This window comes from Sander lucioperca, chromosome 2 (assembly GCF_008315115.2).
Source record: "Sander lucioperca isolate FBNREF2018 chromosome 2, SLUC_FBN_1.2, whole genome shotgun sequence".
NCBI lineage: Eukaryota > Metazoa > Chordata > Actinopteri > Perciformes > Percidae > Sander > Sander lucioperca.
The window spans coordinates 40,291,582-40,309,554 of record NC_050174.1 but is presented as its reverse complement, the minus strand read 5'-3'; the positions used below and the strand labels follow the sequence as shown (position 1 = coordinate 40,309,554).

At 39.7% G+C, this 17,973-nt stretch overlaps 1 protein-coding gene across 4 annotated transcripts; it reads left to right on the top strand.

Moving 5' to 3' along the window:
- The first annotated feature begins 2,524 nt into the window (after positions 1–2,524).
- Positions 2,525–17,346, top strand: ascc2 (activating signal cointegrator 1 complex subunit 2). 4 transcript variants are annotated; one of them, XM_031305616.2, is made up of 21 exons: positions 2,567–2,678; positions 3,523–3,566; positions 4,293–4,294; positions 4,329–4,437; positions 4,968–5,126; positions 5,282–5,455; positions 5,610–5,739; positions 5,885–5,952; positions 6,148–6,261; positions 8,575–8,687; positions 8,772–8,846; positions 8,956–9,060; positions 9,150–9,218; positions 9,380–9,454; positions 10,542–10,764; positions 11,722–11,918; positions 13,319–13,438; positions 14,014–14,229; positions 14,404–14,494; positions 15,042–15,133; positions 15,892–17,346. In XM_031305616.2, the coding sequence occupies exons 4-21, from the start codon at positions 4,354–4,356 to the stop codon at positions 16,061–16,063; spliced, it is 2,277 nt and encodes a 758-aa protein (XP_031161476.1). In that variant the 5' UTR covers positions 2,567–2,678; positions 3,523–3,566; positions 4,293–4,294; positions 4,329–4,353; the 3' UTR covers positions 16,064–17,346. The 4 variants fall into 4 exon arrangements, with proteins under 4 accessions (XP_031161474.1, XP_031161473.1, XP_031161476.1 ...); XM_031305614.2 differs by lacking the exons at positions 3,523–3,566; positions 4,293–4,294 and adding an exon at positions 2,890–2,891 and having other exon boundaries at positions 2,525–2,678; XM_031305615.2 differs by lacking the exon at positions 4,293–4,294.
- The last annotated feature ends 627 nt before the right edge of the window (positions 17,347–17,973 follow it).

The following is a 17,973-nucleotide window of genomic DNA, read 5'->3' as shown; positions in this document are numbered from 1 at the left end:
CAAAAACTCTGGTTCCAGCCTATCAGATGTGTTTTCTGCTGGTTGTCTGCTATGATAGTTAATTGTATATTTTTTTATGTTGGTTGAACAAAACAACAACAAAAAGACTTCTGATATGGATCAGACAATTAATCAAGAAAAGGTTAATAGATAATGAAAATAATTGTTAGCTGCCGCCCTATAAATCTTGCTTGTATGCTACAACATATTACGATATGTTAGCTTCTAACTTTGCGGCAACATTTTTCGTTTTTAACATGATGATTCCCCTCTGCACAGAGCCCGGTTCTTAAATCTGGGGGGGAAGCCAAAAACCAAAAAAGTGGAGGCTGTTATAGCAGCAGATTTCTGTATATGCCCATGGTTTTGGAAGATGAGTGCAATGTTTGGGTTTCCACATACTTTTGGCCAGTGAAAAGCGGTTTATGATCTGTAATATTGATTATTTATTTAAGCTTTCAGGGGACAAGTTGTTGGTGTTTGTCATGTTGTAAACTACAAAAACTGGAACAGTAGTATTGCTAAGGATAAAGCAGCCATTCACACCATAGCAACGTCATTCTTTGTGCTACTGTTAAAGGTGCTGTAGGTAGGATTGTGAAGATCCAGGACTTAGCCAAAAAGAATTGAACATCTTCTCAGTCCCTCCCCCCTTTCTGCTAAAGCCATAACGGTCTCCTAAGCCCCTCCCCCCACAAGGGAGAATGAATGCGTGCGCATGAGCAGTGATTGATACGCAGTTAGACACCCCCCCTGGCCCTGATTGGTGCATCTGAACAGGGAGCGGTGGATTTTTACAAATCACACTACAGGCTGTAGGTGGTGCCAGAGGAGCCAGATTTTTTTTTTTAAATGACCTGCTTCATGTAGTTATACTCAAACATATGGCCAGTTTCAGCAAATATGACAGAAAGTTAGTTTTATAAGTCTTACCTACTGCACCTTTTTAAGACTACAAATAACCCGGTGGACAATATTTAGTGTATCGTACTGTTGTATTCAGAGTCCAGAAGTGCACCAGTTTTTCTCTGTTCAGTATTCAAAATTCAACACAGAGTAAGTGATCCAATCTTAAAACATACATACTTCTCTGTAGATTTAATATTAGCATAGAATAGAGCTGTAGATTATTATTGGAGAGAAACTGGAAGCTGTGATTCACTGTCACATTGTATAGTCCTTTAGGTAAGGTCTATACAATTTAGATTTTCTGTTATTCCTGGATGGAGAAGGCATTAAAACGGGGGATCATGTAGTACAGTATTACTGCTGCTTGATATGTAATATGTAAGGGGGATTTTGTGTTGTTGTTGTAATATATTTATTTTATGATTTACACCTAAAATGAAGTATACAGTTTCAGGTTTAAACCACAAGCCATGAAAGCAGACTAAAAAAATATCTGTCTTTTTATTTGTTGTTTATCTTTGTTTTAGTATTTAAGAAATAGGACAGTTCATTGCATTGCAAATGTTAACTATATGTTAAAAACTAAAGTCGCACACAAAAGTCTTCTGGTCAGTTATGATAATCTAAACCTCCTGATTTCAAGGTCCGACGCAGCACAAACAATAAAACGCAAACCTTTCAACAGAAGTTTCTCTTTTTCAGCGTCAAACACACCAATCAATGTTTCACTTTCTTGAGATTTTGATAATTCGTCGATGGACTTTCAGACTGTTTAAAGAAAATATTGTACCTAATGTAATTTATGGGAATCCTCATCAGCCTTCTCTGTGTGTCATGGAAATCTTCTTTTATAAACATCTTTTTCCAAGAAAGTCATGTGTCAAGCATCATTGTCTTGTTTTATCATCTTAGCAGTTTATACAACCAATTTAATGAAGATTGAAGATTCAGTTATTATTTGGATATATGTTAGTGCAATTGCTCTTTTCTCTCTTTCTCTCTTCGTCCTCTCTTAAAGCAAAGCTTTTATCAATATTCGGGTGTAATATTTGATGTTCCTTTATTGAGCCTTTAAATTTAGCAGACAAGTTAGCCCCGACACCCGCCAGCAACTATGTTTAAATAGCAGATGTGCTTCTCAGTGATAGATGTCTTCTCTCTCGGGGTACATATGGTAAAAAAAATCTCAAAATGAGTTGTTCTCGTACTCTGAGCCAGAAATCTCCACTTTAGTAGCACTTACATACACCAAACGTTCCAGTTTTGTTCCTATCTATATTCTGAAGGTTTGCATAGTGGTTTGTATATACAGTATATATCATTCATAGCCTGATTTATGGAACATTTTATTCCTAAAAACGTGGCAAAAATGGATTTTGTATGGCTGTTGACAGTATTTTCTGATTTATGTAGTGATAAGTTTATATACTTTTGTCTCTAATATGTCAACAAAATGAAACAAGTTAGCACATAATAAGATAATGCTTTATTTGCATTTTAAACATACAATTTCAGAAAACGTGTGTCTTAATGTAGCTAAGTAATGAACTGGGGAAGTTTCATGGTGACCCCCCCCCCCCACTGCTGTTGCGGTCTGGTGCCCACAAGGGGGCGGTAAAGACAGTCATTCCCCATGCTAAAAAAAACAACTTACGTCACTTCCGGGCCCATCACAGATGATTATTAAAGGTTTGGAAACTGAAACTGTTGGAAGCTACGACGAAATTGATGAGATGGCTTTAACGAGTTACAGACAGTCAAGTTAACAGGTGAGCAGCTGTATTAACGTATTCCCTGTACAAGTAATATACATAACGTTACGAGTTACAAGAGGACGTTTATAAAGTCACCGGCTGGTTAGCCACGTTACATTAACGTTAGCCTCTCCCCATTCATTGACGTGCTGTCAGTTTGGTTGAACTTGGTAATTAGCAGATAGCTAGCAAGTTATCTTACCGGACTACGTTGTTTTTCAGTCAGAAGTTAGCTAACTCAATACATACAAACGGTATTAGCAGATAGCCGTGGTGCTGTAACTGTAACGTTAGTGGTTAACAGGTGGCTATGCTACATTACTTTTTATTGGCAGTGGTAACTTACGTTGATTTAACTAACGTTAACTAGTTTACTAACAGGAGTGGCTGTTTGTAGCTTATACACTGCTGCTGTTAGCAAGCTAACGGTGGCTCCCTTAGCTTCAGCAGTTTAGACAATTTTAACTGCTAGCTAATCTTTCAGCAGGAGGAGATAAAATATAAAGGAGGAGAATTGTCTCTACAGATGTTAAATTGCAGGTAATGTACAACTATGTGATTGTGGTACCGTTAGAGGCTACTGTTATGATTAATTACATGACAATGTTTCCACTATCCCTCAGAAATAGGTTTTCTCAGACTATCAGCAAAATCACCTGGAATGTGAATGTAACAACGTACATTTGCTCAAGTGCTGTACTTTAGTACAATTTAAAGTACTTGTATTTTTATTGTATACAACGTTATACTTCTACTCTACTAGTTACATCTCAGAGGTAAACCAGAATCAGCATAATGGCCATGTAAGAGTGAACACACCAAAGAATTTGACTCTGGCTTTTTGTTGCTCTCAATGTAGGAATAGACCTACAGCTACAATTAAGGAAAGCAGACCATAACAAGGTGAACATAAACATTTAACTATTAAATATTGTGGTTTCTACTCCACTGCTTTTTTCTGACGTTAGTTACATTTCCTGTCCAGTGAAAACCATGTATTTCCAGATGTGTTGAATGTTTGTAAAAAACAAAACTGAAGGATGAAGTGTTCCTTTATATGTTGAGAAAATTCTCCTACTTCTTAAGCTAAATACACTATTTAAACCCCCTCTTGGATCAGCTGGAAAATGCATCATCATAAAGCTACAAACAGGGCTATTTTTTATTTATTTTTTTGGCTCATGAAAGGTTGACTTTATAGAGATACGTGGTTCTCAGAGGACAGCGACGCTACAAACATATGATGATTTTATAGAATATGATGCATTGTTGCAGATTAAACTACCCAACAGTAAATAAAGGATTAAACCACAGCACTACAATGCAAAATGCACAATAATGCAGCAGTGATGTTAATCCAAAAACACCATATATAAGAGTAAAACGCTGAGAGGGTACATTTTACTGGACAACTATGACTTTAAGTGCATTTTGCTGATAATGCTGAAATGCAGGACTTTTACTTGTAGTGAAGTATTTTCACAGTGTGGTATTAGTACTTTTACTTAATGATCCCAAGAGAACATTAACGTTATGAGACATATGACTTCAAACCTGATAACCATATGTGGAATGTGATATTTTTTGGCTAATTTGGTAAACACAATATACCAATAGACCAATATACAGAAGTAAAATGTATTTTGAATTTCTTTGATTTGGTAGAAAAAAAACTAGAGAGGGAGAAGCCATGGCCTGTGCCCGAGTGCCACTGGATGAGCAGCAGGTGACCGAGCCGGGCCCGCTGGGAAAAGAGCACACACTGCCTGCACTGGTGAGTCAAATCATCTCATTTTTTGAGAGACCGTCGAGACCACCTAAACCAAGACCAAGTCTTCACCAAGACCAGAGTGTTTAGAAACCGAGACAAGACCAAGACCAGACCAGTGCGAGTCCCACACTGCATGACGTGATAAAATGTGGAAAATGCTAACCATAGGCACTCCTCAAATTGATCTGAAAGATCCACATTTCCATTAAAAAAAACACCCACAGAAAACAAATTAAGATTATTATTCATTCACCTCTTTTATTGCCACAAGTGTATCATGAGACGTGCCTTGATAAAATAATCAAAAGGCAGTTGTGGTCTTGAAATAAAATCCAGAGTCCTCTTTATCTGAGACCGAGTAAAAATGCAGTCGATTCCGAGACAAGACATTCATAAAGTGGTCTTGAGACCGGTCTCGAGACCAAGACCGATCTCGAGTACTACAACACTGGCTCCAGGAATAACCAAACTCACGTCTCACCAAGAACAGTTCTTTATCAGAATCAAACTCTGAACTTCCTGTTCAAAAACAGCACCCGACCAGGAAGGAGGATCGCTGTTTTGTGCCTTACAAGTCCCTGCCAGAAGACGGCTCTGCCGCTGAGGTGGAGGAGTTTATGGAACATGCCAAATTCATCACAGAGGACCTGGAGTGGCTGCTCACACTGCCTCATGACAAGTTCTGGTGTCAGGTGAGGCACCATTAACATGTAAACAAACATCTCTCTGAGCCACAAAGGTGTATGGCAGCTGGACAAATGTAAATAGACTGTAGACTCAGTTCAATTCAAGTCCTTGTAAATGTCCCCTCCCTCCCTCCGCTGCTTGGGTCTGTCTCCTCCACCAGGTGGTCTTTGATGATTCTCTGCAGAGGTGCCTCGATTCCTACCTGCATCAGGCTCCTCGAGGCCTGGACCTCGCCTCCCTGCCCTCCTCCCCGGCGGTGGCCGACATGCAGCGCTCCGTTCACAGGGCGGTCTTCTTGACCTTCCTCAGGATGGCTACACATAAAGAGTCCAAGGTAACAGCAGCTCCCAAATATGAACTAGAAGCAGTGATGATCTACTAATCATGATCAGTAAACAGAAATGACAGCACATCAAGTATAGTATTGTCACCGGCCCTCCCGAGTACACAGCCTTGACATACTGTTGCCTTGTGCTCCTCTTCCATAGGAGAACTTCCTCACCCCGGCTGTGTTTGGAGAAATTATCTATGAGAACTTCCTGTTTGACATTCCCAAAATTCTGGATCTGTGCGTGCTCTTTGGAAAGGGCAACAGTCAGCTGCTGCACAAGATGCTTGGTGAGCTGTTTGTGAAGGTCCAATTTAAATCATTATAGGGTATTTCAATGGTGTATCCATTAGATTAAAATATGTCATGAAGATGGGTAGTTTGTATCTGTGTTGTAACTCTTAGTTAACTTTTACAATGATGTCCTTCTTTTAGAGAACATTTTTACCCAGCAGCCATCTTACTACAGCGACCTAGATGAGACAGTGCCCACTGTGTTACAGGTATATTTAAAAGATACCCTCTATACTTACTTCTAACTCTGTATTTATATGGAAAGTGTAAGATTGTGTTTTATTTAGGTTTTCCAAAAAGTGACAAGATACCTGGGACATAAAAATAATATACTATTTAGTTGTAAATGTCTCCCTGTAAAATTATAGATTATTTACCTCCTTTTTATTCTCCGTCCCCTTCAGGTGTTCGACACCATCCTGGATAAGTGTGGTCTCCACTGTGAGGGAGCCACCGCCATGGAGCCGATGAAGCTGAGCGCACACAAACAGCCCACTGCCATGGCCATGAGCCAGCAGGTCAGACAAACACACACATCTCCAGTCATCACTGCATGTGATACTAATGAAATAATAACAATATCTAGTAGGGCTGCACGATATGAGGAAAATATGCCATATGCGATAACGTTGTTGAATATCGCTATAACGATATTACTGGCAATAAATAAACAGATATTTAAGTGTACTCAGTTCTGCATTTCTGCTGCTTTCAGTATTCTTCTAAAATATAACAAATTGCTTGTTGAATTTGAAACATAAAAGGAAATCATTCCCAACATTCTTTTATTGAACAAATTGAACGATGAATTAAACATAAAAGGCACCACTAAAAAAAAAAGTGACTGTTACATTTGAATGAGCCGTTTTCTACTGATATGTTCTTTCAACTAGCACATAGAATCTCTCTGTCTATGTGTGGCCGGGTTGGCTCAGTGGGTAGAGCAAGCGCACATATATTGAGAGGCTTATGCCTCGACGCAGAGGTCCAGGGTTCGAATCCAACCTGTGACAATTTCCTGTCCAGCTGTCCTGTCAAAATAAAGGCGGAAAAGCCCAAAAAATAATCTTCAAAAAAAAAAGAATCTCTGTGTCTATCACGATATGTTGTAGCCTTTCGCGATATGTATATTCCGCCAGTTGATACTACAATAAAAAAAACAATATATTGTGCAGCCCTAATATTTAGTATGTATGTGTTGGCACAAGCCCATTGTCCAATATAAACATCAGACCGTATTTAAAAGGCTGTTCTAGCATGGTAACATCTTCACTGCAAAAGTGATTATTTAGATACAACTTGACGTATGATCTTCAGATATTATTTAATAAAATGTGTTGGACGCCTCTCTGCTTTAAGCCTCAATGAATAAATCAGGCCTTCCTTAGAAACCAGGCTGATTAGGAATACTGTTTTTTAAATGTAATTTTCATATGTATAAGAATTTTAAACTTGAGCAGTGCTTACTTTTACTCCAGGGAGCATAATTGCATTCTTCTGTATTAAAAATATAGTTTGTCTTCAAGTTTAAGAAGTGTCTTCAAATCCAGATGCTGAATGGGTTGAATATAGTCAAATGTAGCATTTTATGGCATTTGTCATTATTTAATGAACTCATTTTCTTCTTCTTCTGATGCAACTTCTTCTTTTTCTTCTGATGCTTCTTCATCTGATGCTTTTCTTGGTCTTTCAATAAATGGAAGTTTTTTGGGGGTCGGGACTGTTGCTTGGACAAAAAAGACATTTCGGTAACACTTTGCTTGAAGGTATCTACATAAGTGACATTACACTGTCATGACACAGTCATGACACATGAACCCTAACCCTAACCATAACGTCATGACAAATACCGACTGACACTTAGGCCAGCCACACACTGCCTGCTTGGCATGAGCGTGGCGTTTCTGTTGCGTGTCAGCTGCGTGGCAGCTGTGTGGATTTTTGGTCTTTACACACCAGAAACGTGTCTGACGCGGCGCTGCTGCTGCTAGCCTTGTCTGTACACAGATGTGTCTCATTGATAAAATGAAATACCATGTTAAACAGGAATATATACTGATTTGATTACAGTAAAGACAACATCGACAGTATTGACGGCAAAATAGGCTACAGAATATTTCGTTCTGTATTGACAGGTGCAATATTAGAAAATCGATTTATTTTTTATTATTTTTTTTATTACATTTATATCTGCATTTATATCAAAACCTAGAGACTTTCAAACATCAACATGTCATTTATGAATATGTATTTGTGTCAAAATTACATATAAACATCTTTTCCTATTCTATTTTGCCTGGAAACGCTTCCAACACTCGTTAAAAATAGGCGTCGGTTCTATTTCTAGCGTGCACGCGTTTTCGGCATGCCTGAGACGTGCGTGTCACGCAGGCAGTGTGTAAGCTCTAAGCTGTTAACATGGGAGCCGAAATAAAAACGGACACGCCACGCAGCTGACGCGCTCACGCCACGCAGCCAGTGTGTAGCCGGCCTTACTAAAAGAAGCGTTATGTCATGAACGTTTATGACTTGTTTATAATGTTTATGACACGTTCGTGACAGTGTCATGTCACTCTTATGTAGATACCTTTCTAGTAAAGTGTAACCGACAGTTCTTTCTTTTTAACTGGCGCTATAAAGGTCTTAAATTGAAACTATTTTATTTGGATATTCAGTGTACTGCTTTACTAATGGTGATAGGACGACTTGGTAATAAGCAGCCAGTGATTCATGGTAAACGTTTCAACTGGAATTAGACTTAATTTATGAGTATGGCTGATTGGAAACCCAGAGGGACACTACTATACTGTGTGTTTTCTTTGCTGTCCCAGGATCTTGTAGATCTTATTCTGTACCTGTGTGACTCGACCACCACCATCCATGCCTTCCTGGATATCTTCCCTGCCGCCTGCTCCAGCTTCCACTCCCATGGCTTCCTCAGCAGGTACACAGATGACGTAAACTGGCAGTATCGCACCCACACCTTTGCAAAAGCTTCTCATGATCATTTTGTCTTCTCTCCTGGCAGACTGACCTCGTTTTATGAGGCCGCTGTGCCTGACCTCGAGAAGGCGGTGAGGAAGAGAAACTTTGATGATAAAGGGTGAGCTTCTGCTGCATTTAATAGTTTTAAAAACACCAAAAGATTGAGACCCACTTGCTGAATACATGAATGAATGATAGTGAATGATTTCTCCCAAACCCTCCTTTAGTCTTCAGCAGGATTTGTGGAAGAGGTTGTCCCACTCCTGTCGTAAGATAGTGGAGATGGCTCACCTGTTGCTGCATCACACCTGCCTACAGCCGATCCTAGAGGGGTGAGACATCCAAACTCTCAACGTGCATCTTAGCAGAGTTAGCGTTACACATGCACAAATTAATTCTGCTGAATGTTGTTGTCTTGCAGGGGAGAAAACATGCAAACATTTGCAGAGGAGCTACTACAACATTTCACAGCTTTTTTACCTGAGAAAAGGTAACATTACTGATAAAGATCAGGGGGTCACCTCTGACGCGGGGGCGGGGGGGGCTTGTTAGGTAGTGCCCTATTAAATCGTAGAACTAGTTTGTTTCCCTTTTTCTCTTTATGTACAGTTTATAAATAGGTTTGCCCTTTTTGTTTCTTTGTCCTTTCAGGTTCTTGTCAGACTATGATGAGCAGTTCCCCATCGCAGATGACATCAGCCTGCTACAACAGGCCCTCCCTGTCATGTATCCTTATCAGTTTAAAACAATAACTAGCTAATAATATTCTGCACACTGTTACCAAAAAATAATCAAATGTGTATGATGCATGTTTGTTTTAAAGTGCTCATATTATGTTTTTTCCCTTTCCTTTATTGTTTTATATATCTTTTTTGTGCATGTTATAGGTTTACAAGTGAAAAAGCCCAAAGTCCACCCCAAAGGGACTTCCCATCTCCAACAGAAAACACTGTTCACAAACTGCTCCAAACAGCTCTATTGTAGTCCAGCCTTTACTTCTGTGATGAACGTGCGTCACTTTTTAACACACGTTATAATGCTCGCCTAGCTGCTAGCGTGGCACGCCCTCAAACTCTGCTTCTGACAGAAGTGTGATGCCTCACTCTGTAGCTAAAACGAAGAGCTCAACACACAGGGTGAAAAGAGGAGCTGCAGCAATATGTAGTACAACAAAAATATGGTGTTTTTTTGAAAATTAAACCCTATAAACCTATTCTGATAGAACCTCTAATATGAGCACTTTAAGCAGAGCAAATCAATTCAAATTCACGACAGATTAAAAATTGTGGACCATATGTCGAAATGTAAAAATTACTTTTAAGTATTTTCTTTAAGATCAGCAGAGATGTATATTTACACATCCGCAGTATCAGTACAATATATTGTAAGTGCAACAGTAACAAAGTAAGGTGAAGAGCTGCAGTGATAAGTTGAATGATTAATTAGCAACTATTTTGATACTTTCTTAATATTTTAAAACATGATGGTTCCAGTTTCTGAAATGTGAGAATTTGACAATTATCTTGGTCTTACATTATAGTAAATTAAATAGTTTTGGCTTGTGAACTGTTGGTCGCACAAAAAAAGACATTTCATGACCTCACTTTGGGCTCTAGAATATAGCACATTATTTTTTTCCTAATGTTTTGTAAACCAAATGATGAAAAGATGGATTCATAAACGGATCGGCAGATGAATCGTAGCCCTGATCAAGTCAAGAGCCAGTTGTGGTGGAGAGACATCCAGGATGGAAGAAAGTCTCAAAGCCAGACTTCATCAGCATCAGCATATATCTTTAACCTGCTTCCCTCAGTGATGAGACGCGGACGTCCTACCTGCTCCAGGGGGTGGAGAGTGCCTGGGACTGCGTGGGCCGACGGAGACCACACAGCCAGACTCCGTATCAGGGAGCAGCGGGCGGTGGTGCTGCTGCTGCTACAGCTGGCTTTAAATTTCAGGAGGCTCGAGAGCTAGAAGGAGGAGAGGGCCTGAGGGGAGCGGACGCCATGTTGGATGTTCCCCGAAAAGGAAACAATGTGAGTTGTTGTTGTTGTTGTTACAGTTAACTAAATATGTGTGCTTTTGACAGCTCCGCATCCTATATTCACCATTAGTGATTACCAGCTGAGGGAATTTTCAAAGATAATGTCATATTGTTTGCTTTACAAGATACGTTAAGGTAAAATGTAGGGCTGCAACTAACGATTAGTTTCTCGATTAATAGTTTTGTCTATGACATGTAGGATTGGGCATCGAGAACCGATTCCTACTTGGAATTGTTTCAAAAATTACGATTCTAGTAGAATCGTTTCTTTATTGGAATCATTTGGAGGCTTCGGTTTCAAATCTGATCATAGGTTCCAAATTCAACATGCGCAAGTTTTGGTTTCCGTAGCGGCCAGGCGCTTGTTGTGTTGCAGCCATGGAGCACAGTAAGCGGCGCTCTAGTGTGGCTTTATTTTAAGTTGAAAAAGCCCGGTAAAACTGCAACCCACCACTGAATCAAAATAAAACTTTCCTCTTATTTGTGAAATAAGCATGTGACCCGTTTCAACTCCACCCCTCAAAGAATCGGAATCGAGAATCAATAAGAACCGGAATCGAAAGGAAGAATCGCAATTGGAATCAGAATTGGTCAAATCCAAACAATGCCCAACCCTAATGACATGGCAGAAAATAGTGAAAAATTGCCGTTATGATTTCACACAGCCCAATGTGACATGTTTAAATATCTTGTTTTGTTCGACTATCAGTCCAAAACCCCAAAATAGTGTTGCCTTTTTCTGTTGATCGTCTAATGGACTAATCGTTGCAGCTACTAAAATGTTAATAATCTTAATAGAAAAAGATGGAAGCAGCAAACAACAACCTTTTATTGCTGTAACATCTGTTATGCAACAAGGCATTTTATATAAATTGCATGAAACAAAACTAAATAAGACAAACTATGAGTTTGCAAACAAGCGTTGACGGTGTTGTCCGTTTGTTATCAGGGTGCGGTGTGTCCGGTGAGCGAGGGGGAGCTAGAGTCTCTGCTGTCGTGTATCAGGGACCTGCTGCCTGATTTGGGCGAAGGTTTTCTGCTGGCCTGTCTACGCGAGTACGACTACAACTCTGAGCTGGTCATCAACAACATCCTGGAGGACCGCCTGGCCCCCAACCTGGACAAACTCGACCGAGCTATGCCAAGGTGACACCACGCACTGAGTTGGCCTTTACGTAAAAAGATTGATATGTTCTGCTGCTGAGCTTTTTATTTGTAAAGTACCGCTTGTTGTTTAAAGACTCTGACACACCAACCCGACGGCCGACCTTCGGCAGAAAAGGCAGACGGACTGACTGCCTCCCCGAGTTGGTCAAAAAAGTGCCTTGGAACACACCGAAGCGACGTCGACTTGAGCGTCTCCATAACAGCAGGCATAGCTAATCTGTATTGTCGCCCAAAAAATTAAAACCGGCAGCTGATTGGACGAACGAGTCACGTGGGTCTGGCTGCTCCCGGATTTTACAACCGGGCATAATGGCGGCTCATTCAGAATACGATCTCATATTTTATGAAGATAGTTCACCGAAACGTGTTTCTGAAAACATTTTAAGCGAGAAATAGGTCATGCAGTTGCTGAATCTGTCTTGAAATCTTCATTTCAGATCGACAAAGGTCAGTTTAAAAGATGCTCGTCAGATTTTGAGATGCGTTAGTCAGGCTCATCCCACTCGTCATTTCCGGGTTAGCACTCCACCAATCAGATTAGCCATTGAGTCCGACTGCCCGCCTTCTGATTCAACATGTAAAATCAGCCAAAATGAAGGCCGGCGGCTCCTCCGACTGACGACGGCACGGAACACACCGAACAGACTCGAGTCACTGACCTCGCCAGACTGTCCAACGGCCGATTATCGGGTTGGTGTGTTGGGGCCTTAAAAGATGGCCCTTATTTTGTTTCTTTAATTTCAATTTGACTCTGGTGGCGATATTAACTCATCATGATGCACATTTCAAAATTCACAAAAATGAGACTTCATACAAACACTGCAAAAATACTTTGCAGTTAAATGTAAGGAACAGTATTTGAGTACATAAGAATGTGTACCGTAATATGACCATCACTATATTCATGATCAGCAATGTCTCCCAAAGGGCTCCAACTAATGATTTAATTTATTTATCGATTTAAGCTACGGATGGATTTTGTTTAGTATGTGAAATGTAAAAAAAATTGATAAAAATGCACTTTCCAATTTCCCAGAGCCCAACTTGACATTCTAAAATGTTTTTTTATTTATTTTATTTTTTTTTTTATTTTTGTGTCCACCCAAGAGTCCAAAACTGGTCATTTTACATTGATGATAAAATGGAGAAAAGCAGTATGTCCTCTAATCTTACAAGCTGAAATATGTGATTCATTTTTGCTTGTCAAATGATTTACTCAGTTCATCAATAATCTAAATTGTTGCTACTGTTTTAGAACCTTACTATACAAATCATGAAAATGTGCAGATCATTTGTGTATAAATGGTGGTATAAATGATAATATTGAAGTCAGGATTGTATCAGCCGTGTTTGACCCCGTTCTCCTTCTGTCCCCTCAGGCCAGTGAAGGAGGTGCTTCCAGATGTTCTGGACGTCAGATCCAACGTGTTTGATGATGACGAGTTTGACATTTTCCGCAGAGACCAGGTGGACATGTCCCGCATATGGAAGGGCAGGAGGTAAGAGCACACAGGAGGATTAAAAACCCCTGGACTTTTTTTATGTACTTGCACATTTACCTGATTCATGTGCCTGTAAAATCCTGCTCAAAATGTTTAATAAAAGCCAAGCAGGACATCCAGATGTTACTATCTCTTTGTGCAATGCTGCTCTGAAAAACTATAAAACCATTTACATACTGTAGTGTACACTTTTTCCGATGATTTTGTCAGGGGTTTTTTGCGCTTTTTTTGACAATTTTGTTCTTTTTTCCCACTTTTTTTTAAATCTTTTTTTTCAGACATTTTGTCAATTTTTTCAGTGTTCTTGTATCATTTTTTTCCCGTCAAAATGCTATAAAATTTAATAAAACACCCAAATTCAATGAAAGTAGTGAACTGATCATTTATTTTATGGAACCATCCACATTATTTTTTTGACAATTTGGTTGAAAGAAACCCAAATTTTCTGATATAGAAATCTTTTGAAAACGGGTCAAATTTGAACAGAAGATAACAGGAGAGTTAAAGAAAGTGAAGAACCGGTGAGACTGGCTGAAGTCAGGTGTAATCTTGTTGTGTTTTCTCTCTTGCAGGAAAGGTGAGAGCGCTCGAGAGATGCTGAACGACAAGAAGCACGTAGCAGAGCAGAGATCTCGTTATCAGGCCTACGAGACGGTGGTAGACGAGGTGGTCATCGAACCCGGTGAAAGTGCAGAAGCCTACGACTACGACGACGAGTACGACGACACCTACGACATGGGCCAAGTGGGAGCGAATGACCTGGATGGAGACAGTTTACTGAACAGAAGGTAAATCAGTTTCATTTTTGATCGTGATGGAGTTGAGACTGAGTGAAGTGGAATTTGAAAAGCACCTTTTTAGATTTTGACAGGGTGCCTTCTAAATTTGTAATATGTTCTTTTGGTGGATGCCAATTACTGGTGCTTTTTTCATTTTCATTGTGTGTTTCTATTTCCCTGCAGGCCTTTCACAATCCCACAGATACTGAGAAAAGGAAACAAACCAGAATTGGAGGAGGAGGGTGAAGATGAAGAGGAGGAAGAGACCCTACAGGTAATTACATCTTTCAAAAACAGCAGATCCAACATTACAGAAAAAAACTCTTTGACCCATTTTAAAGCTCAGTGATAAAGTTAATTATCTTACCGTAAAATCGTATGTTTTTCAAGTGTTTTTTGTATGCATGTATCTTAAATTAAGACCATTTCAGACAGCATGTTGGTCATGTTGGCATCTTATACACGTCAAACTACACTTTGTAAAAGTGAGAGCTCTGGTGTATAACGTTAACTTTGAATCAGCAATTCTGTTGATCCAAAGTTATTGTTAGACTTTAACTTAGTTCTTGATCTTGTGTGATCTACAAGCACCAGTCATCAGATGTAATGGATTATAATTGCATGTTTTTACCATTTTACAAGTTGTTGCATATGAAAAGATTGAACGAATTTGGCAAATCATTTTTTGTGCAGAATAAATTGCTGTTCAAACACTGCCTAATGGATTTTAGCTAGCTTTGTAATCTTAAATCTTGATGTAGTCTGTTGCTACAAATGTGTGGTCACTATGTATATCTGCATGTGAATCCATTGTATTTCAGAACAATGTAAACCGGGACCAGTTTGTGCAGGACCCGGCTCTGCTGAGAGAGAGGGCTGAAGCTAGAAGAGCTGCCATGCATCAAAGGAAAGGGTAAGAAGTCAATATTTACTCATTGAAACTCTCACTGGTTAGCTGGCTTTCCATCCAAGAAGTTTCTTCAAGAAAATAATGCATTTCTTAACCAATACTTTTCGGCAAATTTCCATGACTATGTATTCCGGAAAATGTCAGTCGACATTATACAATAAGAATAAAAATCTGTGTTAAAGTTTATCCTCAGAGGTTTAACAATAAAATGAATGACAATTTATGTGGTTCATAGTGGGATTTGTAATATCACGCCCCGAATAGAACGTTGAGGTTAGGACGACGTGAAATACATTTATTAATCACATATTATTATCCTAATATAATAAATATAAAAAACATTCCATGACTTTTCCAAAACTTTCTGGGTCTTTGTTTCCAAAACCTTTCCAAGCCTGGATTTTGCATTTTTTTAAATTCCATAACTTTTCCATGTTCCATGTCCATACCCTGATTGTAAAGCCCTCTTGAGACATAAGCTGAATGAAAATGGAATTGCAACAAACGTCAATAGACAACACTAGGTATACCTGGCATGATCTGTCCGTTATATGGTTAAAGAAAAAACATGTAAATTCTTCCAGTGTCTCGTTAGTGTTTTTTAAATTCAGAAAAAAAAAAAACTTTTCAGTAGACCTTTTTCTTTTAACTTGGATGGAAAAATGCTTAACACCTCTGTCTTAAACAAAAGCCCCGGTAGAAGTTCACCTGGTGGCTCCTCCCACACCTTTTGTTGACTTCCGTTCATTCTTCTTTCCCAGTTTCCGACCGGAGCAGCGTCCGAATAATGTGGTGGGCCAAGCCAAAGGCCGAGGACAAACCCAGGAGACATTAGTAGACAGACGCAAGGAGGCCAACAAGGGCCGCGGGGCAAACCACAACCGCCGCAACATGGCCGACCGCAAGAGGAACAAAGGCATGATCCCCTCCTGACCCGTGTGACGGCCTGCTGCTCGAACCAAAACTGACTGATGGTAGGAACAGACGGCAGGAAGGTGGCTGAGGTGCGAGTCAGTGAAGGGAAAGAAAAACTGGGCCCTTGAGTTTTGTTCTAGGTTAAATTTGGTGCCCATATCCCCACTATCACACCTCAGCCCCAAAGTTGCTGTCTTTGCTCGAAGGAAAAGCCACAAAAGGTTTTAAGTTGTTGGTGAAAAGCTGCATTAGTTTACAGACTCTTAGGCAGGGCTTTTGTGATCTGAAGTTGCCAAGCAGCTTGACATGTTTGAGACTGAACATCTGCTTTGAGCCTAAAGGACGTTAAGCTCTCTGGCCCAAATTAGTTTCTTTTAATAGCTCATTGAAAACCAAAGTCCTGAGTGTGAGCTAGAGACTGAGGGCAAAGAATAGGATCTTTATTTTTGCCAAGTAACAAATCCTTTTATTATTACGACCCAGAGTGATCGAATTAAGTTTCTTTGACATCATCATCGAATAGAGAACATAGGAATACAAAGGAAGCAACATCCAGAGTTTGGGAAAAGTTGTGGTTCCTTCTGTAGCTGGAAGAACAATTACTAACCTGATGATCACGTCTGGACATCAGTGGCAGACTGTGTTGCTCTTACTACTCATCCTGTATGAGTAGGTTGTGTGAAAGCCGCCTGCATGCAACGTTCAAGTGCATGCATGGGATGTCATCCACCCAGTTCACACCACTGTTGTCCAGACTTTGTAAAAAAAAAAAATATAACAAACAAAGTCTTGAAAAGAAATCAACTTATAATCATGCTGTCGTGTTTGGAAGCACGTGCTATACAGAGGCGCCTCACGTCTCTGACTAGCTGTGGAGAAACCGACATGTTGCCATGCACAGATTATTTTCCATGAAGAGAACAGATCTATTAGAGCATTTTGTAACAAAAAAAGCACATGTAATTGGTTTTTGGAGTTGACATTGCAAAAAAAAAATAAAATAAATACAACAATACTATGTTTTTAACATCCTTCAAGTTTGAGTCATTGACAAAATGCTTTTTCCTTTCACAATGTGTACAGTACAATGTGTTTGAGACTTCACTAGAGCTTCAAAAAGTACAGCTGCATAGTTGGGGCTGAAATTATCATCAGTTATTTGGCAAGTAAACTGCTAGAACATTTGATAGAAAATGTCCAATTTCACACTAATGTAGACTTTTACTGTATGTAACAGTTTTTGTTTGAAGATATATCCAAAGGAATAGTTCTACATTTAAAGAAGCATGCTAATTTGCTTTCTTGCCAAAAGTTAAGTGAGAAGATCGATGAACAAAAACAGCTAGCCTGGTTCTCTCCAAAGGTAACAAAATCTGCCTACCAGCACCTCTAAAGTGCACCAATTAACACATTAAATCTCATTAGTTTAATCAAAAGCGTATAATATCAGTTGTGGTTTTAAGGTGGATATCTGATGGCCAGGAGCAGTAACTTCCTGCAGTTTTGAGTAGGGTTGGGTACCGAAACCCGGTTCCGCTATGGATCCGGTTCCTACGCCAATGGTAGTATTCGGACCAGATTAGAACGCAAATTTCGGTTCCTCATTTCGGTTCCGACTGAAATATTTTCCCTCTGTCGCTCTGGACAGCAGCAGACTTTTTTTTTTTTTTTTTTTTTCCTTTCTCCCTTTTCTGCCGAGTGGCGCGCGTGCCCGCTCGCGGTGTGAAGCGTGTGTCCGCTATTCTCGGACATGCACTCTACTATCACTGCTGATAGACGGCTTTTTGTACACGCTCTGAAACGGACGTAAAAATATCACACTCTGTAGTCTACTGTTAGCTAGCTATTGTAAATGTGGGCTACTTTTAAAATGCCATATTTTCCCTCTGTGCTAACCAAAACAGACGTAAAGGCATATTAACCATTCA

Bases quoted from the DNA above. Each gene is read 5' to 3' on its own strand.
- ascc2 (XM_031305614.2), top strand. From the start codon at position 4,354: ATGGCCTGTGCCCGAGTGCCACTGGATGAGCAGCAGGTGACCGAGCCG. The intron at 8,688-8,771 runs GTACACAGATGA...CTCTCCTGGCAG, and splicing joins TCCCATGGCTTCCTCAGCAG to ACTGACCTCGTTTTATGAGG. The intron at 10,765-11,721 runs GTGAGTTGTTGT...GTTTGTTATCAG, and splicing joins TTCCCCGAAAAGGAAACAAT to GGTGCGGTGTGTCCGGTGAG.